Raw genomic sequence first — 26,321 nt, forward strand, 5'->3', positions numbered from 1 at the left:
TCTGTGACTTCTAAATTCACAGCTTACATGCTTAATAATATTCCTTTTTTTAAAAAAGAGGGTAGTAGATGGTTGAATCAAAAGAGTATAAAATAGTAACTTTTGCAAAAAGGAGATGACATAATAAAAAACCTCAGAAGCCCACTGAAAATCTGGATACACAGCAAACATCATGAGTCCTGGGATCTTATGATGTTGTTTTCCTTCACCCCATAGCCTGTCACAAGTTTGCTGCCTGAGGGCAGAAAATTATGGCTGGCTTAGTGGGTTGTTGTCAGGCTAAAAATAAGAGGCAACTCTTTAGATTTTTGCTTCTGTTTGGGTCTACAGATTTAAAGGAACACAAAACCAAAAGCTAGCCGCTGCCACCAGTGTACCAGAAGCCACAAGACAGTGGTACCCTTCAGGAAAATTGCAACATCCGGAAAAAACAGCTGGAGGAAGGGAAGCTATTACATAAGGCCCTATCCAGAACAGAACCCTGCAAGATCAAAGCAAGGAGCCATCTAGTTCAGCATCCTGACTCCAGCTGTGGCTAGGCATATAGGTCCATGAAGGAACACAGGGACCTGTCTTATACTAAGTCAGACCATTGTCTACACCAGCCTGTCTCAATATTAGATTTTGTTGGACTACAACTCCCATCATTCCTAGCCAGTGGCCAGGGATGATGGGAGTTGTAGCCCCATGTTTCAGACTGAGGTCTTTTCCTGCCCTAACTTAGAGATGTTTGGAGTTGAACCTGGGACCTTCTGTATGGAAGGCAGATGCTCCAGCAGTGAGCTATGGTCTGACCCTGAAGTCCACAAGTATTCACAGGCAGACCACCTGTTTTAAGGGTAGTAAGAGAGTTGGTGTCTCTCTCTGTACTTTTTTATTTGCAGGATTACGGAGGAAATTAGGATATCAGTCTCATTAAAAAGGTAAAGGGACCCCTGACCATTAGGTCGTCAAACCAGAGAACAAGTAATTATTTCAGATCAGTTCATCCAGGTTGCTTTATATAATTAGGGGTGGACAGAAGGTTGATGCATAGGAGCCAACTCCTAGGTGCTGATGGAGCTTTGCCCCCCCCCCAATAAAATATATGAGGGGGCTACCCCCCCCCCAAGTTGATGGACATTGCCATTCAAATGGTGTGCATTCACTGCATTGTGTGATTATGCCAGGTTGGGCTTATCTGGGCCCCTGCAATATTTTATTCAGCTTGGCAACCCTGGTACATTGGGATCTACTGGTTGAGTGATTTGCATAAGGAGAGCTCAGCTGGATCAGGCCAAAGGCTAATCTAGCCCAGCATCTTGCCACAGCAGCCAACCAGTTGCCCACAGGAAGCCCAAAAGGAAGGATTCTGGCTCCTAGTTGTCTTACAGCAGCAACAAAAGGGCCTTCCCAACTTGTGCCAATTGCATTTAAGACTGGAAAAACGAGGAACTAAGTTTGATATCCATCCGTCCCTAGTCTAGAGTGACTGCCTAAAGGTCAGTAACTGTTGGGGGAGAGATTAAGTGAGCCAATGACTGATGAAAAGGTGTGGCAGAATCACTCCTATGCCAAACCGAAGTGGATCAGTAAGAGGCAAGCCCAGAGCCGTCACTCATGCAGAGACTCCTCATGTTTCCTGGATGAGTGGAGACTTTGGGGCTCATGGAAAGGTTTGATGATGATGATGACGACGATGATTTAAACCAGGCACAGGCAAACTCGGCCCTCCAGATGTTTTGGGACTACAACTCCCATCATCCCTGACCACTGGTCCTGTTAGCTAGGGATGATGGGAGTTGTAGTCCCAAAACATCTGGAGGGCCGAGTTTGCCTATGCCTGATTTAAACCCATTCCTTGTGTCACAAGTGTCTGGCTCCAGCATACAGTTTGGGAGTTCCTGTTCTAAATAGCGTTGCATCATCCGCCACTGGAGGTCCTCCCCATCAACAAAAACACTTCCCTTTGCACTAAACAAATTTCTGGAGCTGTTTACATAAATGGACGGGAAAGAGGTCATAAATGCTTTTGTGGTCAGCGACAAGGAGGCAGCTTCCACTGAAGCGGCCTGTCTGTGGGAGGGAGAATGAGGTTTTATGGGCCAGAATGGACCTACCCGTTCTGACTCTCTGTTACCCTCTTTCTTGCACAACAAAGGCCGCGTTTGATGGAAGAGATCCGCTTTGAGTGTCTGCAGCTGCACCAAGAGCTGGTGCTGTGCCAGTGCAGACCAACAGTTTGAATCCCATGTTGCTAGCATGGGATGGAGGGGGGTTTGTCCTGCTGTAGCAACACCAGATCTCTTCCAGCGGATGCTCTTAAACAGGCTGCTTCATGGGATTTGGTCTAAGCAGAACTTTTGTATCTTTTAAAGAATGGGTATTTACTGATTCTGAAAGCAGAATTTGGTAACATAAGCAAGTGACTAAGGATGTGTCTTGAAGGCTTATTACAATAAAAAGAATGGCTGGAAATTTCTGGCTAGTGAATACCTGGTGTTAATTGGACTAACCTAAACATGTTATCCCTAAACCGCATCATTGGCTGAGAAGCGTCTTTTCTATATAAACGAAGAACCAATTTGCTCAGGTAAGAGTTTGGGTTCAAGGTGTTACTATCAACATAAGGTAAAGTGTAAAGGGACCTCTGACCATTAGGTCCAGTCGTGGCTGACTCTGGGGTTGTGGCACTCATCTCGCTTTACTGGCCGAGGGAGCTGGTGTACAGCTTCCGGGTCATGTGGCCAGCATGACTAAGCTGCTTCTGGCGAACCAGAGCTGCGCATGGAAACGCCGTTTACCTTCCCGCCAGAGCTGTACCCATTTATCTACTTGCACTTTGACGTGCTTTTGAACTGCTAGGTTGGCAGGAGCAGGGACCGAGCAACGGGAGCTCACCCCGTCACAGGGATTCGAACTGCTGACCTTCTGATCAGCAAGACCTAGGCTCTGTGGTTTAACCCACAGCACCACCCGTGTCCCTTACTATCAACATAGAAAGCCCTTAACAACTTGGGTCCAGTTTACCTACAAGAACACCTTACCCCACATACCCACTTGGCTCTTTTGATCACCAGAATTGGCACTGCTACAGGTGCCACATAATACCCATTCTTCATTTGTAAAAACTTGATTTAGTGTGGCAGCACGTAACACTTTGGAACTCCCTGCCTATTGATAGCAAGCACACCCTTCACTGTATTATTTTCAGTGCCTGCTAAGAACATTCTTGTTCAGGGAAGCCCACCCAAACACTTAGAAACACTGGTGTGAATTTAAACTGTTTTGAAGTATTTCAACTTTTTGCATTTTTCCAAAGTATTTAATTTTTCCCCTTGATTTTATCATTTTATCAACCGCTTTGAGGTTTTTCTTTTACAATCAAGCGGTGTATGAATTTTGCGAAATAAAAAAATAAATAAATAAACCAAGCGGTAAAGCTTTTCCTGGGCTGGACAAGGTTACAGGTCTGAATGCTTCCCCATAGAAAGAAAAACAGAATGTCAGCTGGAAGGGAAAACTGAAATGCTGGTTCTCAAAAGTGTTGAGCCCGAGATTTTAGTAAAGGGTAAAAACCCCTCCCCTCAAAAAGTCTGGATTAATCTTTGGTGGGATGGGCAATTTCTGAAGGGAGGAATTTGAATAATTTTATGTTGTATATTATATCACTGACCTGGGGCCATGTGGTTGAGGGTGAGCTATAAGCAAGTGAAATAAATAAATAACTTCCATCAATGGTGCAGACATCTCCCCACCCCATCCCCAGAATGCCCCTGGGAGCAAAGCTACACTGTGACATTCTGGGACACTACTGTTAAGAGATTGAAACTGTAGCAGACTTTTTTATTGTTTTGAAAAAATAAAAGAGAAAGAAAGAAAGAAAGAAAGAAAGAAAGAAAGAAAGAAAGAAAGAAAACCCAGCCACCTTGTATTTAAGTTAAGATAAAAACAAGAAACTGTTCAATTCCCTCACCACGAAATCAAATTCATGGTGGATTATGAAAATCAGCTCAGCTAGAGTTGGCCACACGGGATGCGGGTGGCACTGTGGGTTAAACCACAGAGCCTAGGACTTGCCGATCAGAAGGTTGGCGGTTCGAATCCCTGTGACGGGGTGAGCTCCCGTTGCTCGGTCCCTGCTCCTGCCAACCTAGCAGTTCGAAAGCACCTCAAAGTGCAAGTAGATAAATAGGTACCACTCCAGCGGGAAGGTAAACGGCGTTTCCGTGCGCTGCTCTGGTTCTCCAGAAGCGGCTTAGTCATGCTGGCCACATGACCCAGAAGCTGTACGCTGGCTCCCTCGGACAATAAAGTGAGATGAGCGCAGCAACCCCAGAGTCGGTCACGACTGGACCTAATGGTCAGGGGTCCCTTTACCTTTAGAGTTGGCCACAGGTAGGGAAACCAACAGAAGGGGGAGACAGAGCCAACTAATGGTAGTTTTGCCCCATCCTCTTCTTCCCTGCTGAATTCTAGGAGAGCAACGCTGAAGACCAAAGAGGCAGAAGTGGACAGTGGAAAGCAGGCGGCAGAAGATGCCTGGGAGCAGTCTGAAGTTGTGCCCCATTTCCCCTAATGAGCCCGTCACTGATTTGCAAAGGAACATCTGAGCATAAAACCTCTGATTTATACTGAGTCGACTGCTGGTTCACATAGCTCAGGATTATTCGTTCTGGTTCTGTCTGGGACAGGAGTGTACCCCCTAGCCCTGCCCCCGGAATCTTCTTAACCAGACGTTAAAGGTCACATTCAGGATGCCAGTAGCTGTTTCAACCCCTCTCTGCTCCCACAAGTGACACAAGAACATCGGAAGTGAGCTGCTGGATCAAGCCAATGGTCCCATCTAGTCCAGCATTCTGCTTTTGCTGTGGCCAACCAGATGCCCATGCAAAGCCTGCAAGCAGGACCTGAGCACAAAAGAATTCTCCCCACTTGCAGTTCCCAGCAACTGTTATTTAGATGCACGCTGCTTCCAAGCATGAAGGGAGAGCCTAGCTATCATGGTGAGTTGCTACTGATAGCCTTCTCCTCCATGAATTTGTCTTGCCCTCTTTTGAAGCCTTCCTAGTTGGTGGCCATTGCTACTTCTTGCAGGAGCAAATCCTGTAATCTTAGCTATACACTGTGTGAAGAAGTCCTTCCTTTTGCCTGTCCTGAGTTCCCCGATATTCAGTTTCATTGGATGGCCCTGAATTCTAGCATTTATGAGAGAGGGAAGCACAACCAGGAATAAGGAGAAGGCATAATGCTGAAGAGTGCAACAGAGTAATGCATATTACTCAATTCATTTTATTTTTTCCAGCAGGAGAGAGAGAGAGAAAATTTGTTACAAATGATGAGGTGCCAATATACGATTGTGCTTTGAACACAAGTTCTGGTGTGCCCTTGTAAGGTTCAATGCCGAACTGCTTGTTTGTATTCAATCAGATGCATTTTATTTTGCAATGTGCGCGCATGTGTGTGCATGTGTCCAGCATGTGCACATATTTTACAAGTTTTTGCTCATCTGTGGTTATCCAAAACACCCAAACAAATCCAGCTTCTATTCTCTTCCTCATTTGGGGGCATCAGAGGTTAGATCCAAAGGTTCCAGTTACTTTTTTTTTTACTTTTTTAAAAGTGATTTCAGAAAATGAAAGAGAACGCTTTAGAAAGAATCTTTGGAGATCAGTTTACTGCAAAGTAAGAAGACGTACGCTACCTTTAACAGCATGAAAATGCAATACATTCCTAAGATACATAAATATTAATGACTAGCAGATATTAAAAATAAAAAGACAGAAGATCTAGAACAAAGTATATTAAATAAATTAAAGGCCTACCCAATACAGACAGCAAAAAACAAACTAATTAAGCAAAGGAAACATAGTAAATTGTTCCCATCGAAATACTGTAACTGGTGGGGGGGATGGATATTTCCCCAACACATTCAATTTCGAGTGTCTCGGTTTAAAGTTTGTTGCTTTTTATGGCAAAGAAATGTCATATTTCCCCTCCCCCCCATTAACTAAAACACTGTTCTTTGCCATCAAGGCATCTACACAAGAGATCCAATTTAGAATGCAACACCTGCTGTGGAAATTTTTAAACATCAGATCCACATGTGGACCAAGAAAGAAAATACTTTTTGTTTTGTTTTGTTTTAAGCGAAGGTACACATTTATCAAGGTTGTGCTCAAATCTCCCCTTTTCCCTCAGTTGCTCGAAATACAATGAGCAAAAAATGGTACATTTTATGGTTGAAATATCAACCAGATTGAAAGATTCTTGTACATGAATTAACCAATACTGCCACTCTTGTTTACTTTGTTCAATTTTTAAAAAAATACAAGGAAGAATCCATTTACGTTGTTACCAATCCCAAGAGGGAAGAAATATTAAGGGAATCATTTGTGCCACTTAGCAATGGATAACTCCTGGGGAAACCCAAAGAATATAAGAGGGGGGCAGGGAAGTTTTCTTTTCTCTTTTTTAAAAAGTCTGTTTTATCAGGAAAAGGTAATTTATTTCAAGTCGTCAGAAATCAGGCAAGTTGTAATACTCAGCCACAAACGTTTGTTCGAAAAGGCAAAGGTTGATCACAGTTTTGTTCAGAAAAACGCTCAGAAGGTCCTTGTAAGAAAATGATGGTTTCTAAAATATACCCTTGTGCGGTCTTTTTCTTAAAAAATCAACTATCAAAAAGTTTTCCAAAAAAATAAATTAGGGCAATAAAAAAAACGCAATAGGTAGTTTTTGTTTGTTTTGTTTTTGTTTCCTCTCCCAGCATAGCTGGATGTTAGGCTGTCCTGAGGGAACCATTAGCAATGCTGTTTTTCCCAAAGCTGGGCTCATTTTTTTGAAGCCACAGCTCAGCCAACTGTTGCGTAGACCCATAAGTTGATGCTTTGGAGCCCAAGCACATTTTATACTGTTTTGGATCAAGGTTGGGGTCACAAAAGACAGGATGGTGTACATGGACAACTCCAACCTCTTGGCTCCGGAAAGTCTTTAGGCCAGCCTGGACAACTTTGTTAAACAAGTCGACATCCTCAAGACCCCAACCTTGGATAGAGACATCAAAACCACCAGCTCGAATAAGATCACCCTTGTAAATACAGGCAATCCCAAAGCCATAGTTCCTCCAGAAGCCGGTTTTCTGGGTGAAGGCAAAGTGATTATCACTAGGAACTTTTCCACTATAGACAATCTTTGGATCGTACTGGCTAAAGATGACTGGGAAATAAATCTGTTGCCCTAAAATGGTGTTCGCTCTGCACCGCTGGAGAAAGTCTGCCGTAAACACCAAGTCGACATCGCAGAAAAACAGCAAGGACTCGTTGCTGAACTGAGAGGACCCAACTTCTAGCGCCAGAGCCCGGGAAAATTCACCAGACACCGGCAAGATCTGCATGTCTGCCTTGGGGTATTTCAGGCGATAATCCCTCATCAGTTCAACCTGCCTCGCTTTGTCAGGGTTGGAGTCCGAATTGAAAAGCAGGACAACCAATTTGACGTTCTGATTAGGAATGAGGCAGGTCTTTTCAAAGTTCGCCATGAAGCGAGCAAACATGTCAAAGCGCCCAGACAAAGGAATCAAGATGTTGATCTTCTTGTCTTTGGGCTCCTTCTTCTCCGCTTTCGACTTACTCAGCTGGAATGGGACAAACATCTTGAGGGAATTGGAGAGGAAAGACAAAGACCCTGAATCCTGGTTGATCTTATTGGCCAGTTCTTTGGCATCTATCTCGTCGTGTTCCATAAACTGGACTTTGCTAAAGGTCTGTTGCAAGTATGCATGCCTGCGGACAGGAACCGTCATTTTCTTCCCCTTGTGCTTCTTGTACAAGAGCAGTAAATCGAGAACGTATTCCGCCCCGTACATTGGATTCACCCTGCGATAGCCGTACTGGATCTCCTTGAAGTCTATGATCCGCCCTCTGGTCTTGGCATTGGCATTGATCATCTCCATGACCTGCATCACAATGTCGTCCAACGCCTCGCGCTGAGAGGAGTCCATCCCGCGACGAGGTGGCTGCCCATCTGCAGCGGAGTAAAGGTACTTCCCTGTGAGGAACTCCCACTCCAGAACATCCTCTCGTTGCCTCGGCTGAAACCGCATGAAGGAAGGCGCGATGCCCAGCTGAAGGTCGTCCCTGTGGACTTCCGTACTGCTGTATTTGCTCATGAGGACGATTTCTCGGTGCAGCTGGATGGTCCGGTAGCGCAGCTCTGCTATTTTGCGACTAAGCATGTAGCTATGGAGCCTGTATTGGTAGGGCGGGCTCTTGTTTGGGTGCAAGGTGATCGCCCTGTGGATCTTGCTATTACGGAGGTCTTTGATGTAACCTTTTTTGTTCTGCTCGTAGTTTTCGTAAAATAGCTGCTGCATCTAAGAAAACAGGGGGAGGGGAGAGAGAATGTTACTATGTAAGAATGGATAAAATAGCCAATCACCCTATACATTTGCTTACATGAATAGAAGGGCTTTTAAGATAAGCTCTTCCCTGCTCTTTAAGCATAGGTTTTAGCAATATCAGCGGCTACTCAAAAGGAATTAAGAGGATTATGGATTGTAGACCAGTGAGAAGCAAACATCTACCATACTACAGTCCAGAGATTAGCATAACCTGTTCCACCAATTGCATTGAGACTGTCTTCCCAAGGGACCATGCAAGAAGCCTTTCCTGCTAGTACACATAAATATATTTTAATTACAATAAAAGGAAAAGAAGTTAAAGCAGTAAACATGTCACTACAATGGACTATCACAAGAGGAAGTGATGGCCACCAACGTGGATGACTCTAAAAGGAAGTTCATGGTGGAATAAGGTGATCAATGGCTCCTAGATACCATGGCTATGTTTTCCCTTCACTGTTGGAGGCAGTGTGTCTCTGAAAAGCAGCTGCCGGGGAACACAATAGGGGAGAGGCGCTCTTGTGCTCTGGTCTTGCTTTCGGGCTCCCACAGACATCTTCCTGGCCACTGTGAGAACAGGATGATGGGCTAGATGGATGGTACGTTAGTCTGATCCAGCAATGCACTTCTTCTGTTCTTACTACTCATAGCCATCTTTGTCCTATCTTCTACACTAAAAAGCCAGGCATATTTCTGAAGCATATGACATGGCAAAAGGTCTTTTAAATCCAGTACTGTATCATGATTTTTTTAAAAAAATCTTGCCCTCGAGCAACAGTAAAATGCGTCCTTCTTCCTGAAAACAGTGAAATGAGCTGACCAAAAAATTAGCCATCTATGAAGGAACCTTTCAGTTGCCAATCCACCAATGAGACAGTTGGGTTCATTCCACTAGCTCTGCTGAAAAGAATAGCTTTGTTGGATTCCTCCTCTCCCTAAACCAGGCATGGCCAAATTTGGCCTTCCAGTTGTTTTGGGCCTACAACCCCCATCATCCCTAGCTAACAGGACCAGTGGTCAGGGATGATGGGAATTGTAGTCCAAAAACAGCTGGAGGGCCAAGATTGGCCATGCCTGCACTGTTTCCATTCAAGCTAGGCATTATAATAATTACTATGTAACTTAAACCAACTAACTAACTAACTAATCACCAGTGCTTGAGAGTTAGCTTGTTTTCCTCTTTCCTCCTCACCCCTTTTTCCTTTTGTGATGTCTTTTAGATTGTACACCTCCAAACAGGGATCCAGCAGGGCTTTCAATATGACCAATTCCCCTCTATCAGTCTTGCCTTGTACTAAATCTCATCTAAATTGTGGGTGGGCTGAGATAAAACTATCCACCTCCCATCCACCAGGAGGCTGCCTGCTAGGCCTCTGCAATATTCTGTGCTCTGCCTCTTCCTAACTGGTCTCTGCTGTTCTCTCTCCCTCCCTCTCTGTTGCTGCTTAAGGGGTGTGTGTGTGTTGTCGTATAACTTCAAGTGTGACTGGATCGCTGCAACCTAACCAAGTATTGTCTACTTTGAGATGAGAATAGTAACTCATGCAGAGATTCAACACACAGTCTTATATGGGGACAGGCATTTCTAGTGCGTTCCTTTATTTAGAATGCCTGTCCCCATATAAGACTGTGTGTTGAATCTCTGCATGAGTTACTGTTCTCATCTCAAAGCAGACAATACTTGGTTAGGTAGCCTTGACCTGGTCTAAGGTAGCTTCCTACTTAAACATTCTAAAAGCACACATTTCAGGGGCAAAAATGGCCTCCAATTTTAGTTGAGATCTTTGCTTTTAAAGCATGGGCCTCGTTATCAGAATTGTGGAAAACACTGGCTTACGTAAGCCGATGGCTTCCTTTAAAAGGATGGCTTTGGGGATAATGATATGACTTGGGCCAGGAACAGGCTGGGAGGAAAACAAAGGCAAGTCTGCTTGAGGGGGTCTCAGATACCAAAGCAACAGAAACAGCCGCAGTCTCTGTCCTATATTCAGATGTATCAAGTACTTTCCACTGGTATCGGTAAACAGCCATTGGAAGTGCAGGCATCTCAAAGCCATACAATATTGATGGCAGGAGATAAACATGGGGGCTCAAGTTAAGTTCGGCAGGCATAAATATTTATGGCTAAATGAATTCAAACACCTGCAAAGTCACAGCCACCTAGCTCAGCCAGGCAGGACAGCCGAGATGCATCAAGTGTCAGGAAGACAAGGTTGCCAGGGTGTGAACTGATAAGTACGTGGCATCAATGGGTGGAGTCAGGCCAAGTCTGGACTGGGCAGGGGTGGAGTCAGGTGGTTCAGGGACGTAAGGAGAATGGCGACAAGGGGACGGGGTCTTTTGGGGATGGCACCTAACCTATGGAACCCTCTCTTGGGGAGGCTTGCTGGGTACCTACACTAATGTATTTTAGGCTGCTCCCTATTTATGTTTTAACTGTTTTAAATTTTAAATTGGGATCTGCTGGTGAAGGGCATGCAATATTAATAACAGTAATATAATACATTGTAACACTGATGGCACTAAATAAAAACATATGAAAATGAATCAATGATCTTGGTTTGGTTAAACAAAGGGGGAAGATATTAAGTTTTGTATTTTTCTCTATAAACCTTAATAAAATTTAATAATAATAATAATAATAATAATAATAACCACAGCAGCCCACAAAACCAGCTAGAGAAGAAACAAGAAAGGGTCTGTATGGACCATACAATCCCTCGAAGCAAAACTTTCATTATTTTCAAAAGTAACATTATGTGTGCAACTTTTACTTTAGCCTAAGATTTATTTTGAAATGCAATTCATGGTTTGCATAAGAAAATAAAGCAAGTAAGTGGTGGTGAGGACGGGACGTGAACAGAAAACCAAACCCTCCATAGCCCTGAGGCATTGCATCCAATAAGCAGTCAAGAGAGTATGGAACAGCCCCAACAGGAAATTAATAGAAGCCAACACACTTTGTTGATTACACAACTGCATTTTAACAAGCTACCAATAGTCTAGTCTAGATGTTATGAAACACAGGGTTGCAAGGTTAGGTATGGGTTATTTGCAGCTAGCCTGCTTTTTTATGAATGACTAATGTCAACCACTGAGCAGGACCAACATGGGAAGAAAGGGTAAGTGTGGCCTTCAGGAATGGACTTTCCTTTTTGCACATGCAAGGTTCAAGAGGATCTGGGGAATGAGGAGAAAGGGTGGGATCTCATCCTCCTCTAGTGGTTGGACATCGATAGTAAGACAGTGACAGAGAGAGGGACAAAATCAACCACCCAGAGGACTACTCCCTCTTGCTATGCAATATCGGCAAAGCCTCATCCTGCATAATAGTGGTTCCTTCCAGAACCCAGAGAACAGCTACAAGGTTGTGAAGAAGAGCTACCATTGCAGTGTTGTACATTCTTGAAAACTGCTGCTGATACAATTGGAATTGGGCTTCAACCATCAATCAAAAACACAGCACATTAATGTTACACATGTTTAGCTGCAAACAGAGCCTGCTGAGTCCAAACAATATGTGTTCCCAAGAAAGAGCCCATGGAATTGGAGATTCTGCACCAAGAAAACCAGAATTCTGCCAACTGCAGAAATTAAATAATTCATTCTGAAAGGGTTACAGTTGTGAATGCAGTAATCTGGTTTTGCTAATCATGCGGAACTCCATGCCCCTCAAGTTCTGGAAATCCTGTCCAGCCACTTCTCTCTGAATTTTCAGTAGGTAAAACTCATAGATTTAAAATCATATGTGCTAGAAACTTGCTTTTTTATTTAACTGAGTTTGTCACAGAGCTGAATTCTGAGACTTATATCACTTTCTTCAGTCCTCAGCACACATATGTGAACACACACCCACACACCCTAGTCATACCTGATGTACCAAGAGCTTAACATTTGTATTTGAAGAGAACATTTTTTTCTGAAAATGCAAACCTGCCTAGTCCTTTACAGTTTCATATACGCAAGTATTTTCTTTTTACTGAAAGGAGTGGTGTTGATTTTTAATACCACCCCACAAACACACATTTGGCCACTTCCAGGTCCAGCAGGAAACATTCAACAGTGTGGAATGCCTTCCACCTCCACACCACAAACTTTTGGATGACCCTCTCTCCCTCCTAGCACAATGCATTTTCCAGCCCTACACATTTACTGGAACCCACTTCTCCGATATGCATGTTTAGAATAGAGTCTCATGGTCACCAGCACAACCAAGCGTAGGTTTCCACCTAGAAGGTTGCAGAGAGCCCACAGATACAATGAAAAACTATTCCTCATTGCTCCCAGGTTGGGTGGTTTTCAAAGGCTGAATATGCAAGGACTTCACAATGATTCATCTGCCTCAGAACATAGGACTCATGGTTAGTACCCACTGATAGCTTTGTTCTCCATGATGGCTATGTTCACTCTCCACTGTTGGAGACAGTATGTCTCTGAATACCGCTTGCCGAGATTCACAAGTGGAGAAAGTGCTGTTGTACTCAGGTCCCTCTTGCAGGCGACCCATAGGTATTTTGGCTGGCTACTATTACAACAGGATGTTGAAGCAGATGGGTCTTTGGTCTGATCCAGAAGGGCTCTTCATATGTTCTATCTGCATATTTATAAACCACTCCTCCAGACCACCACTCTCAGGAGTTTCATGTAGATGCTGAATAGCATGGGCAGTGAGATGGAATAGTGATGCACAGACCCTCCAGTGCCTCTACTTTCCAGACACAGTCTTAGATTTACAGAAGCCATCCCAGTTTCTGGTCCCATAAGATCCTGCTTTTCCTTAGGACATCCCTATTTTCACCAGAGAAATGTTGGATGGTATGGAGTTATGTGACACCGCCCCCCTCCCAGAACCAAGGAGATAAATAATGATACAACCTTTAGAAGACATCTAAAGGATAAGGAAGGTTTTTTTAATGTTTAATTAAATAATGTTCTTATATATGTTGGAAGCTGCTCAGAGTGTCTGGGACAACCCAGTCAGGTGGGCAGGGAATAATAATAATAATAATAATAATAATAATAATAATAGAATAGGACATCTCATCCCTATTTTCATCAGAGAAATGTAGGAGAGTATTAATGTATCCTAAAACCTAAAGAATATAGGGTTGAACAATAATCTCCTAGCGCTGCTGTCCGGAACCAGCCCTACAGGAACGACTGAAACCAGCACAACACAAGTGCCTATAACTCTCATTTTCGACTACCATCTCCAAAGGATACCATGGCCAAAACTGTCAAAAGCCACTGAGAAGTTCTGCAGAACTAACTTCGCATCTTCCACTGCTGTGCCGCAATTCAGGGTAAGAAGACCAAGAAGAGGCCACGCTTTGCCTGAGCAGTGGGGCGAACCGCTTGCTGCCTTGTGTTGCTGCAATACTGCAGGGCGATTAGAACAAAATGGTGCCAAGCAACAGCATTATGGCTGACCATTATGGCTTCAGAGTTTACAGCCACAGAAGAAATGAATTAAACTGCTATTTCATACAGGCCTCCCTTAACTCTGCACGGCTTATTTCAGAGTAGAAACTGCACAGAATTACACTTTAAATGCATGGCATGAAGTTCTTCCATGAGGGAGGCATAGCCTACCCAACAAGCTCAACACCTCTTCCTAGGAGATACTTCAGCTCAGCATTTGTAGTAGGCAATATGCCTTTCTCTTTTAGAAACCCCTAAGCTTTTGAGGATTGCCAGAGACAGTTTGAGACCCACTGGCCTAATGTTTACTTTTAACCCACCAGAGCCTTTCTCTCTCTCTCTCTCCCTCTCTCTCTCTCTCTCTCTCTCTCTCTCTCTCTCTCTCTTTCTCTGTGGGATGTATCTCCCCTTCACTGGAAACTGAATATTGTCGTTGTAGGAACCTTTGGCTCAGGCTCAAAATACTTTTCACTGAAAAGTTTGTGTTACATTCACTTCCAATGCAAAATCCCCTCCCCCTTTTGCAAGCTTTCAATTTTTTTGCCATTTCAGTGCATTGGGGGGGGGGGGACAGCTGCTGGGGGTGGGGAAATAAAGTCAGTTTATACTGAGATGAGCAGACAGCCAAAGAATACCCCTGGAACAGGAGCCCTATACTGCAGCTCCATATTTTAACTCCTTCTTCCTAAAAAGAACGCAGTGTCTAAAAAGCAGCTTTCGATGAGCTGGTGTTTTGAGCACATTTACAAACTTTCAAAAGTTTGCTTTGAATCACAATATAAACTGTCCAGCTTGTATCTATGGTACAGTGTCAGTTGTGACACACTGGTAGCCTTAAAAAAAAGTGATGGATAAGAGGGTATCGACTCTCTCCCTTGCTTGCTCAGGTAGGGTCAGTACTACAGGCCCCAGGCAACCTGGGAAATGACTGGTGCCAAAGCAGAACGACAGGTTTGTACCATGTCCAGATAAAGGGTGTATGATTTGCTAGCAGGCAAACACCTGGATTTTGTTGGTTATAGTGTGTGGGGAGGGATAAATCACAATAAAACAATTGGCATTGATTTGCCACTGGGTCCCCACAGGCTAATCCAAAAGTCTTGCTAACCATATCTGGTTTTCAGGTTAGCCTGCTAGTAGGTTAAAGGGAAAGCTACTTGAGCAAGGAGAAAGACAGTCAACGATGCTTGGGCACAGCAACTTAAGTTGGGTGGAGGGGAGAAAAATCTTCATTTTTATTGTGTTTGCATAAGAGACAATGTAGTAATGGAATTTGACAAGAAGAAACTATACTGTCATCTTTAGGTCCAGATGTGGAAAAAGGCATCCAATAAGCACATGTGGTTTAACTTACCGCATGTGGATTCGTGCTCCTCTCTCTGATTTATTTATTTACTATCCAAAAGGCCCGCCAATTTTGATGGGAAGGAGAGCCAGGCCTTTCCTGAGACCCACTTCCCCAGCCTCCCATCTGTAGCTGAGGCCACTGAGCTTGAGGCTTCTAGACCCCCACACTGCATTTGCTTTCCTTTCAAAGCAGGAAGTGTCCAAAAGGGCTCCCCCTTCCCACCGCTAGCCTACAGCTGCCTTTTGGAGAGGCATTCTTCCCCATGGAATGACCAGGACACTCAAGGAAAGAGCAGCTCTTGGTGCAAAGACACACACACAAAGACACAACTGCACAGGTGAATATGGTTCCCAGCGTACTCCACGGAAGACATTTGCGAAGGGGGGGGGGAATGTTATACTGTTTGCAGGTGTGTGTGTTTTATCTGTAAAAACTACTTAGGTTAGGGCCTGCTTTGAACAGTTTTTGCCAAGCAGTATAAAACTCGTTCCTTTGACAAAAAGAGTATTCTCAAAATGTCCTGGGAGCCATATCCATGTGTGCAGCTGTGCCGGGGAGCTGTTTTTGGAAACACCTCCTGTCCTCAGCTGCCTCCCAGACTGCAGCCCATTCATTTTCCCCTATAGAACTCAATGGGAGCCAGTGAGGACAAACCTAGCCCCCACCTGCCCTAGGATTTGTGGGGTTTTTTTGAGCAGGCGCAAGTGTGGCAGGAGGTAAGAGCAAAGTGGAAGACTGCATGAGGGCTGATCAGTAAGGCCACAATGTAGCTTTTATCCCAGTCAGTTTTTGAATTGGATCTTATTTTTATTTTGTCATGGACTGTTTGGTTGCAGAGGAGTGGTGGGAGGCACCAGCTGGGGAAGCCCCAAGGGTACCCCCAGGGGGAAAGAAAGTTCAGAGCCAGGGGAGTGGTGGTGGGACAACAATGAGTGGCCAGAGGGAGAAGAGGGAGCAGACTGGGAGGAGACGCTGGAAGCTGAAGAGGTAATAGGGTTTCATGAGCAGGAAGAGTCTTTGGCAGAGAGCAGTGCAGAATCAGAAGTGGCAGCAGAAAGGGGTCAGGAGGCAGAGTGCAGGCAGGCTACCGAAGAAGCCAGGGAATGTCTCCCTCCTGCTGGGACCAGCTCCCTTCCTCCCTGGTCTCCCAGAACACACAGAGAAATAGAGAGGGCAGAGCAAAGAGAGACAAGATGAAGGAGCCTTAGGATGCCAGGGAAGGAACCAGGGGGTGAACCTTAGAGAACCTTAGAGAGCAGGGACCTTCAGTCATCACAACTTCCTCACTGGGGGCAAGGCCTACTGGGAAGAGTTGGTGTAATCCCTTAGCCTGCACTGTTTTGGTTTCTTTGAATTTCACTGACACCGGGTGTTTTATGGCTGACCTGCCCCTGACTCTGGCTCCTGACATTTTTAATATATGCAACTGTTTAATATATGCTTTTATTGTATTGTGAAATGCCTTTCAGATGTTCCATAGTAAGGCTTCATGAACGAAATGAACAAATAAATATTATTTTGATATTGATAACAATTTGCTGAATACAGTGGTATGCCTGTCACCATGGACTCACGTCGTGCCTATTGTCTATTTTTGATTATTTTAATGCAGATCTTGTGTGTAAACTTCTGGCAATTTACTTGTAGGTTGCTCCTCATCTCATTATAGCTCAGGGTGGAAGGAGGCCTCATGTTTTTCTTCAAATATCTGGTTAAATAAGGTTTTCTCTCCAAAGAACTAGGGGAACAGCCAAGAGAATGGACTTTGCATCCATTTGGTGGATGTACGTTTCTGGCGTACATGACAAGTCCATTACATGGATGGCACATTACTGCGAAAAACGATTTTATTTGTTATTAACCATATGTGTTCATGCTCTAACAAATGTTCCTTTATATTACTGTCGTTTTAGCATCCTTTCCTTTCATGCTCAGACTTGATTTAGCTGTAGGATGTGCCCTATTTATGTGCTCTCAGCTCTGTATCCCCCCTTAAAGTGTAATGATGGTGAACCCTTGTTTTGTTCTGTATTTTAAACTGTGATTTCTCTGTATTTCTACTTTGATTCTCCAATATAATATTTGAAATATAATATAATATAATATTTGATATAGTATAATATTTGAAAACCAATAACAATAATAGCAGCAGCAACAACAACCCCAATTCCACCCACCAGAAGACAAGTTTCAAATACTGGGAGACATAGCTGATTAGAGCAAGGTTCAGAAAGATTTGTCATACATATCATAGGAAAAAGGTTTTAGACTATGATATACACACATACCAATTTGTGCAGCAACCAATTACACAAACACAAATTTGGTGGTGTTTGGAAGGACTAAGTTGTATCTAGCAGAATAAACAGCTTTTAACTGTGCGCTATAAAGTGCTGCTGCTGATGTTTTTCTTCTTGGTGCCTGTGAAAGGGTCCCAGAATTTCCTTCCTTGCGGTGCCTTGAGCCTGATGAAGCTACAGAGAGCTCTAAGAAGGAAGCCAGCTCTCTGAAGAGAAACTTTACAGTAAGGGAAGCCCAAGGTCACTCAATTCCCAAGGCATTTCAAATCCAGCTGTGAATTGGAAAAGTTGAACGGGCTCCAGTTTAATCTTTCATTTACATTATTACGCAATGACCTCATGAAGCGATGTTTTTCCCCTCGTCCAATCAGCAGAAAAGCCGTGAGATTTATATTTACTGGGAAACTAATTAGACTAAAACAGAATTTTCACCCCCACTCCCCCTTGCATTGGGGGGGATAAACCCTACACCATCTTTCAGAAGCAAGATCCTTCCTTCTGCTCCAAGTGCCAAGCTAGAAGCTATCTTTTGGCACCGGGATTTAAAAGGAGAAAGACTTAGAATACATTTTTTTAAAGTTCCCATTTCTTACTTACACATACACACCCAGACACTTGAAGTCAGAAAAAGCCACAAATGACTGATAATTGTCAGCCTACTTTTAAACACAGCTGCCAAACAACCACACTGTGTTTGATACAATAGCTTGTGAAACTTAAAAAATTGAATATTGCCTATGGTAACTAAATGGGTCCAACAAAATGCTTTGGGTGGCGCTGTGGGTTAAACCACAGAGCCTAGGACTTGCTGATCAGAAGGTTGGTGGTTCGAATCCCCGTGACGGGGTGAGCTCCCATTGCTTGGTCCCTGCTCCTGCCAACCTAGCAGTTCAAAAGCACATCAAAGTGCAAGTAGATAAATAGGTACCACTCCGGCGGGAAGGTAAACGGTGTTTCCGTGTGCTGCTCTGGTTCGCCAGAAGCGGCTTAGTCATGCTGGCCACATGACCTGGAAGCTGTACGCCGGCTCCCTCGGCCAATAAAGCCAGATGAGTGCCGCAACCCCAGAGTCGGTCACGACTGGACCTAATGGTCAGGGGTCCCTTTACCTTTTATTTACCTTCTATGATGTGTACAACCACAATACACTCTGTCTATTAAAGTGCCTACACAACCTAAAAACGAGTTGCTTTCCCATTTGATCTAATACAGAATTCTGAGTAGCCTGAAGGCTTGCACAGTTTACACCAATCTAGCTAACTTTCCATATCCAGACATTTGGAACCAGATATATCCATGTCTATATCTGAGGATAGGGATGGGGATATAGTTCAAGGCCTTCGTATTCTGGAGATTGTTTGTGTGGGGAAAGATGGTAAGGATTTGTTGAGCTAATTACTAGGTTAAATTGTTAAGACAAATTTTATAACAAAAATTGAGAAAGATGGAAAGAATTTGCTGAAACAATTACTAAACTAGAATACAAAAATGGAGGTGTGAGGAGGTCAATGAAACAAGCAAATGGAAATTATGGATATGCAATTTGGGATTTGTGGTTTTTTTTTCTCTTTTTTCTTCTTTTTTACTTTTTTATTGCTGTATTGTTATATTGGTTTTCTCATTTTGTGCTTTTCTCCTTTTTTTATTGTCTTCTTCTTCTTTCTTCTTTTTTGTATTGTAGCGTTGTTTGTCATTTTTTATTTTTCTTGTAATTTTGAAATTATCAATAAATATTTTTTTTTAAAAAAGAGATTGTTTGTGTGGTGCTCCATCACCAGCATTGACATGTGCTACCAATTCAATCACATGCATCTGGGCTGCATTCTGGGGTGTGCATTTAAAGGGCCACACATGAGTCCTGCCAAAAAACCATTGTCTGATAACAGCAGAGAACGGCAATACAGAAACCACACAAGCTTCCTCATTATCCGGGAAACATCCTTTGCATTGCAAGAAGTCACACACTTTGCTGCCACCTGCCCAGTGAGATCTTTCATTCAGAGCACGGCTGGCCTTATAGCAACAATGCAAAGGCATAGCAGGTTTCTGGCTTCAACTGGAAGATGGGTGAAAATTGTAATTTTTATATGGCATCAAGATAGCTTGGAATTCGAAATGTCCACAGAAAAATTGCTTGTTTTAAAAAGTGTGGAAGCAAAATTGGGGGAAGGGGGTATAAAGACAGGAACAACCCCTGGTTTAGGGTGAAAATGGAGAAATGCACATTATTCATGACCAGAACACTGGCAGCTGCTCTCCAGGGTTTCTGGCAGAAGTCTCTCCCATCTCTACCTGGAGTTGTTGTGGATTGTACCTGGAACTTTATGCAAGCAGGTATTATTAGTAGTAGTGGTGGTAGTATACTGCCCTTCATGCGTAGATCTCTACCCCTGAGTTTGGAGCTTTCCCACATGATTCCTTCAGACCACAGGCCCATCAAGCTCATGTTTGCAAAGCAGATGTGCTACTACTGCACTATGGCCTTTTCAATAAAAATTTTGTTGCGATTGCTTGTTAAAACTGTTGGGACACTGACTAGATCTTGCCTCTCTTTTCTTTTTAGTAAAAGGTCCCTGATAAAAGAATAAATACATAACGGTGCCCAGAACCTGCAGAGGGTCATAAATGGCAACTTGCCATGCGCTGTGTGCAATGGATATTAATTTATCTTCACTTCGTAACTGAACATGATACACCACAACTAACGACTGTAAATCTACTTACAGCCGCTTCCCCAAGCTGGCTTTACAGGAACCATAAAAGTGGGCCAATATAAAATAAAATCCCGCCAGACCAAACACAGATGTTCACAACCTGCTTTTCCCCTCCGATGAGTCACCTGAAGTCTGGGGTTATTGTTTCTAAAAAGTAGGTCTGAGCAATGTTCTAAATAAAAAACAAACAAAGCAAAGCAAACATTTTGGAAAGGGAAAGGCAGAAAGCCACACATTTCCTCTTTGCTTCAATGAAAATGAAAATATAATAATGCTTTACGTTAGTATAGTGCAAGGGACAGATGCAAAAGAGGACAGAGCAAGAACTGCAAATTTTGCCTTTAGGCTCCAGTTGCCATCATAACCAAGAGCTGGAAATGAGGGGAACTGTAATCCAAAACAACTGGAGGACACCACATTGACGTTCCCCATTATAGAGCTTTTAAGTGGTCTAAGCGCTTGTCATATTATGACGCACACCCACCCATACCCACTTTGCACATAGGATGACTGAGAACACAACAGAGTAGCTTCCCTAAGGCCACCTAGTGAGTTCATGAGAGAGGTAAGAGTCAAAGCAGGCACTTCATAGCTCAGTCTATTAGCCACCACACAATTTCTCAGTGAGTCTTAGGATGAACAAGAAGCCCCTGTCTGTCACTTCTCCTTCACATGCGAAATTTTCTTTTTCACATACATATCCCACCTTTTTTATTTGAACCCTGGTCTCCTAGGTTCCAGTCTTAAATTCTAACCACTCCATCACCCTGGCTCGACTACTCTGCCCACGAAATGGGTACTACACCTATTCAATGTACAAAACTGCCTTATCATGAGCCACGCCATGTTGCCCCAGCCATGTGTCAAATTTGGTCAGGCAAGGGTAGGGTGCTAAGGATCTGGCCCATGGGCAGAAAAAGCTCTTCAGCCCTGCTTCAACTGGAGGTGCAAGAAACTAAACCTGGGACTTTGTGCATGCTGAACAGCTGCTCTGTTGCTCAGCTATACCTCTCCCCAAGTGGGGGGATTCCAGAATCCATTTTGTCTGTTACTTTTAAAACTTATACCACCTTTCTATTAAAAAATGACCAAAGCAACATTGCGTTATGACTCCCGAATCTAGCAGCAATCCAGACATGGAGTTGGAGGCTGCAGAGTCACCTCCTAAGGGGCCAGATATGAAGTTCATGTACTCTGAGCTGGCTGATGGAGATCAGGGGGCCACAGCAACTGAGGCTGGCAGACATAAAACCCCAGAGGAACCTCCTGGACTACCAGGGCAAAAGCCCAGACAAGGGCCTTCCCCTGAATTTGAGGAACAAGATGGCTCCTACTACACATCACTAGTCCAGCAGTGCAGGGAGAGCATCAGGAGAAGTAGTGCTCATCTTCAGGCCAGAGGGTTGGCCCTCTAAGCCCTCAATGTTCTCCATTAGGGGGTGGAGCCTGGAGAAGGCCACAGTCTGTTCCCAACCCTTGTCAGAGCACATGGCTCACTCTTGAGTCACCTGTGGTCCTGCCAACGTCTGCCCTGCCTTTCCTCCAACCTCACCCTGCCTTATTTCACCCAACAGCTTTGCCACCTTGTCTGTGGGATCTGGCATCAGGAACATGAACTAGCCCATTGGCATGAGATAGGAAGCAAAACTCGCTGCATCAGTTCTGTGGAAAACCAGCTCCAGCAGGCCTCCTCTACCTCAGCTGTCATCTGCAGGCAGTCATTCCATCAGACTGCCTCAGTGGGACAGATGGGAAGCAGGGCTCATTGCATCAGCTTTGCCAAAAGGCCAGCTCTGTCAGGTAGTTCCTGCCCCTGAGCTGTGCCAGCTGGTTGTTATAAGAACAACTGCTTAAGAATTGGTGCCTGAGTTTGATTCTTTTCCTCTTCCCTCCCTGTCCTCTTCTCTTGTGTTGTGCCTGTGTGTGTGTGTGTGTGTGTGTGTGTTTTAGATTGTAAGCATGTGGGTAGGGACGGCATCGTTTAATTGACTGTATGTAACTCACCCCAGAAGTCTTTTTGGCTGAGGAGTGGGGTACAAATGCTCAAAATCAGTGGTTCCCAATTGGTGGTCTGCGGACACCAGGGAGTCCGCAGAACCCACCCAGAGGTCTTGGGCATATATCTATCAACCATCCAGGACACCCTGTTTTGGGGGACTGTGCTCTTGAGCAAGAGCACAGCCTGGAAGACGCATGTCCTGGTTTTTTACTGGGACGTGTTGGAAGGTATGGTGGCACCATTCACCTAACGAAAACTGCCACAGAGATATCAACATTGTCAGAAATAGGGGGTTCATGGCTTGGCTTTTGCAGCACTTAGCTAATGGGGAACCACTGCCCTAAATAATAATATTCTTTCTGTCAGTTCTTAACCCTGAACATGTACAGTGGTACCTCAGGTTACAGACGCTTCAGGTTACATATGCTTCAGGTTACAGACTCCGCTAACCCAGAAATAGTGCCTCGGGTTAAGAACTTTGCTTCAGGATGAGAATAGAAATCGCGCGGCAGCGGGAGGCCCCTAAAGTGGTACCTCAGGTTAAGAACAGTTTCAGGTTAAGAATGGACCTCCAGAATGAATTAAGTTCTTAACCCGAGGTACCACTGTAATGCAAACATGGGTTGTAAATCACTAACTACAAAGGGACACATATACCGACTGCAAACTGTGACTGGCGAAGATGAAATCTGCAGTGTCAATCAGGAGGAAAAATGTAGCTTGAGGCCTTTGGATACATCGTAGGCTGTTTGGCATTAGCATTACCCAAAAAATGCTTTGCAGGATATTAAGAAATATAGATCAGGATATTAAAAGTAAGCCTCATTTAAATGCTAGCAGTGAGCACCACAGCATTGTCAGATCACAAGCTTAATGAAGCCTAAGAAATGAACACCAGAACCTAATTTGAAGCATACCAAAAAAGAATCTTGTACAAATTCCAGTAAATCCGTTAACTCCTTTAAAGGATGCTGATTGCTTTGCTTATAAACGGGAGCAGAGGCAGGCATATGACTATCATATGATGATGGCATGAAATCGCTTACAGACAGTGGTTATTTGTGCAGCAAGTTCTAGGGCCGGCATTTTCATGCAGGCTGTTGAAAATGGACCCATGACCCTGTGCAATCTAAGGCAGCTCTTAACATTCCTTTTGTATTACTGGTTTCACATACATTGCAAATTCATTTTTAATAGATGCACTTCATGACTAACGTATAAGTTGCAACTACAAAGAAAGAAAGAAAACCGATTTACAACATATCTGAAACCAGTAATGTGAATGGAACATAGGAAGCTGCTTTATAATGACTCAAATGACCACCTCCATGCAGCTAAATACTGTCTGCACTGACAGGCAGCGACTTTCTAGGGTTTCAGACCATTTCCCCCCAGCTCCACCTGCAGACAGCAGTGTCTGAACCGGCAATCTTTTTGCATGCGAAGCATGAACTCTGATCAATGAGTTACAATCTCCTGAGTTGTCCAGCGTAAGTAACAAACAGCCCTGCCTATATTATACATAATACATAGTTTCAGACAGGGCTTAATTTATAACAAGGACATCTATGGGGTTTACACTTTAACTTACAAAGAGAGTAAGGAAGTCCATGTAGAAAGCATGCACTCCTGCTGCAATCCTGTACACACTTATCCGAGAGAACATCAATGGGGCATTAATATTTCTACACACATTCAGGACTGAGCCTTTGCACAAATTACTGTTTCTGGAGCTAAGCCCAGATACATCCTGGCTCAATTTAAGCTCATATGACCTGAAGATATTCCACCCTGATGGGCCAAATTTTGAATAACTGACGCATTGCCTCACTTTGCAGTCATCAACATTGGATCTCAGACGCTACAAACTAAGTCCCTGAATGCAGGAAGAGCAAAATAAAATCAAACCACAGAATACTTTGCATTGATCTGTTTCTCTTCTCAAGTTTCACCATTTGATCTCAACACTGGCTACAAATTAAGCCCTGTAATTCAGGGCAGATAAGAATGAAACTGACCCTTGTGATAGCCAGCTATCCCTCTCTGAAAGCAATACGGCAACAGTTATAGATTGAAAGAGAGAGTAGATTGAAAGAGAGGTAGGGGTTGGAGAGTTCCTTATCTAGCCTGGGCTTCATTAATAGTGATAATTCAGTGCAGTAAGATCAATGGAAGGTAACTTTAATGTCTGAAGTTGCCCCAAACTTAAGAGAAGAGAAGGGATAATTTTTAGACTGATACAACTTGTAGGCGGGTCTTTGCTAAAGAGGATTGTTTATTTTAATAAAACATTTAGATGTAAGTTTTTGGCCTCAAACTATCTTACAAAACTTTTTTTTAAAAAAAATGACTTTTTTTACTGGCTTGGTAAAAAACGGCATCATTTTTAAAGAACCTGGGGATCAGACAACTTTAAAAACACACACATAAACAAAGATGTTTTTGAAAAGGTCCCCTCTACATTCTCACTATTTTTAAGCAAATCCACTTATTTCACACTTTCCAAACCAAAACACAGCCATTCTTCAACCTCTGAATTTTGAACTGCAGTTCTCCCACCAAGTAATTTGTACAACGATGCATACACTAGGTTAACATAAGCATAAAAATGCACATGTGGTGAAAATAACATACAAACATGCATTGTGTAAGGAGAAAATGTGTATATCAGCGGGAAACGAATACAAAGATATGTGCATTAGGATAAATTTGCATTTAAAAGCAGATGAATTTTCATGAGGATTTTTTTTTTTAAAAAAATTGCAAACTGATGTAGAAATGTTGAAGAACTGAATTTAGGATTGGAAAAAATTAGAAACCGAGAGAAACTAAAATCAAAAGATCCTGTCATACTTAGACCTCACTCTGCTTGGGGTTAGAGGCTATACCTTAAAAGTGCCTCCCCCTTTTTTCTTTTAACCCCCCCCCAAAAAAATCTTATCCTTCTGCTTGAAATATTAATGCTGTAGTCATGCTAACACAAAAAAAATTGGTTGCAAAAGCAAGTTAGCCACCCATAGAGTGTTTTAAGTCCAAATCAGATACTAATCAGGCCTGAAGTAAGTAGTTGGTAAGCAGTAAGTAACAAAGCAGAGATTAATACCCTGAGGGAGACACAACTCTGGAACAGGTTCAAAGAAATTATTGCTGCTTTCTTAGTCACTGTGTTCGGTCTCTTGCCCAGACAGCAGAAAAAAGCATACTATTCCAGATTTCAGAGGATTTAAAATATTTATTTTGATGGGTGTTGCATGATGGAAAAACTAGTATAGATAACCCAAGAAATAGGATATGGGCTCCAAGTTGAAAGAAGATTAATTCACAGTTGAAAGCAGCACTGTTTTTCTGAAGGGGATCTATGTTCCATAGTCAGGTATCCCCATTTAAATATGGTTAGCACAAGTTTTCTGCTTAGAAACCAGAGAAAGGTTCCCTCAGTGAAGAGAAGATGAGGATTTCTATCTAAAAGTAGTCTTCAGCCCCCCAGTCTCGTCAGGATCGGACATGGCTTAATAAGTTCAGAAGGACAGGGTGGGGGCAATTGTGGGAACTAAGGATGGAGGTTTTCGTCCTCTTCAGGAGCAGAGGAGGGTGTAGACCAGCCACCAGACACGACTGAGCAAGAGGCAGAAGAAGCTCTTCAGGTGTCAGAAGGGGAGGGCACAGCCTCCATACATGAGCATAAGCACAGACTCACCCAGAGAGACAATGTGTCTATGAACCTGACATTCCCGTGAGGAAAAACAGTCTCGCAAGAAAGCTTGGCAGGAAGGGTGTGGAAACTTGTTAGGACATCTCTGTTGTCCTAACAGTTCTGAGCTTCTTGCTTGGTTCCTCGACTCCTGCTGCTATGCTTGCACTGTTACTTGCCTGAATAGCTATCTGCGTCTTACTCACAAGTAAGAACCTCTGTCATGTTTTGGGTGGGAGTCAGGACAGTAGGATGGATGCTTAACATTGAATATCAACACAATGCTGGGTGCTGCACAGACACCCACAAACCATGTGCCAGGGCACTGAATCTGTGTCTTATAAATGGATACAAGACAAAAGAGAACATCCAGTAGGCTACCCAATTTGGAAGAAGTGGCTATACAGGTGATGAGCATAATGGCACCTTTATTTCAAGCTGGGAAGCATCTGCCAAGTACTGAGGCTG

At 43.5% G+C, this 26,321-nt stretch overlaps 1 protein-coding gene across 1 annotated transcript in view; it reads right to left on the reverse strand.

Moving 5' to 3' along the window:
- Positions 1 to 5,231: 5,231 nt before the first annotated feature.
- Positions 5,232 to 26,321, reverse strand: part of CHSY1 (chondroitin sulfate synthase 1) — a 101,729-nt gene continuing 80,639 nt past the window's right edge. Inside the window, exon 3 of the mRNA XM_080980350.1 lies at positions 5,232 to 8,353. Within this exon, the coding sequence (XP_080836476.1) occupies positions 6,761 to 8,353 (1,593 nt within the window). The 3' untranslated portion in view covers positions 5,232 to 6,760. The remainder of the gene's footprint in view (positions 8,354 to 26,321) is intronic.

Source organism: Podarcis pityusensis, assembly GCF_964106645.2.
Source record: "Podarcis pityusensis genome assembly, chromosome: 14".
Taxonomy (NCBI): domain Eukaryota; kingdom Metazoa; phylum Chordata; class Lepidosauria; order Squamata; family Lacertidae; genus Podarcis; species Podarcis pityusensis.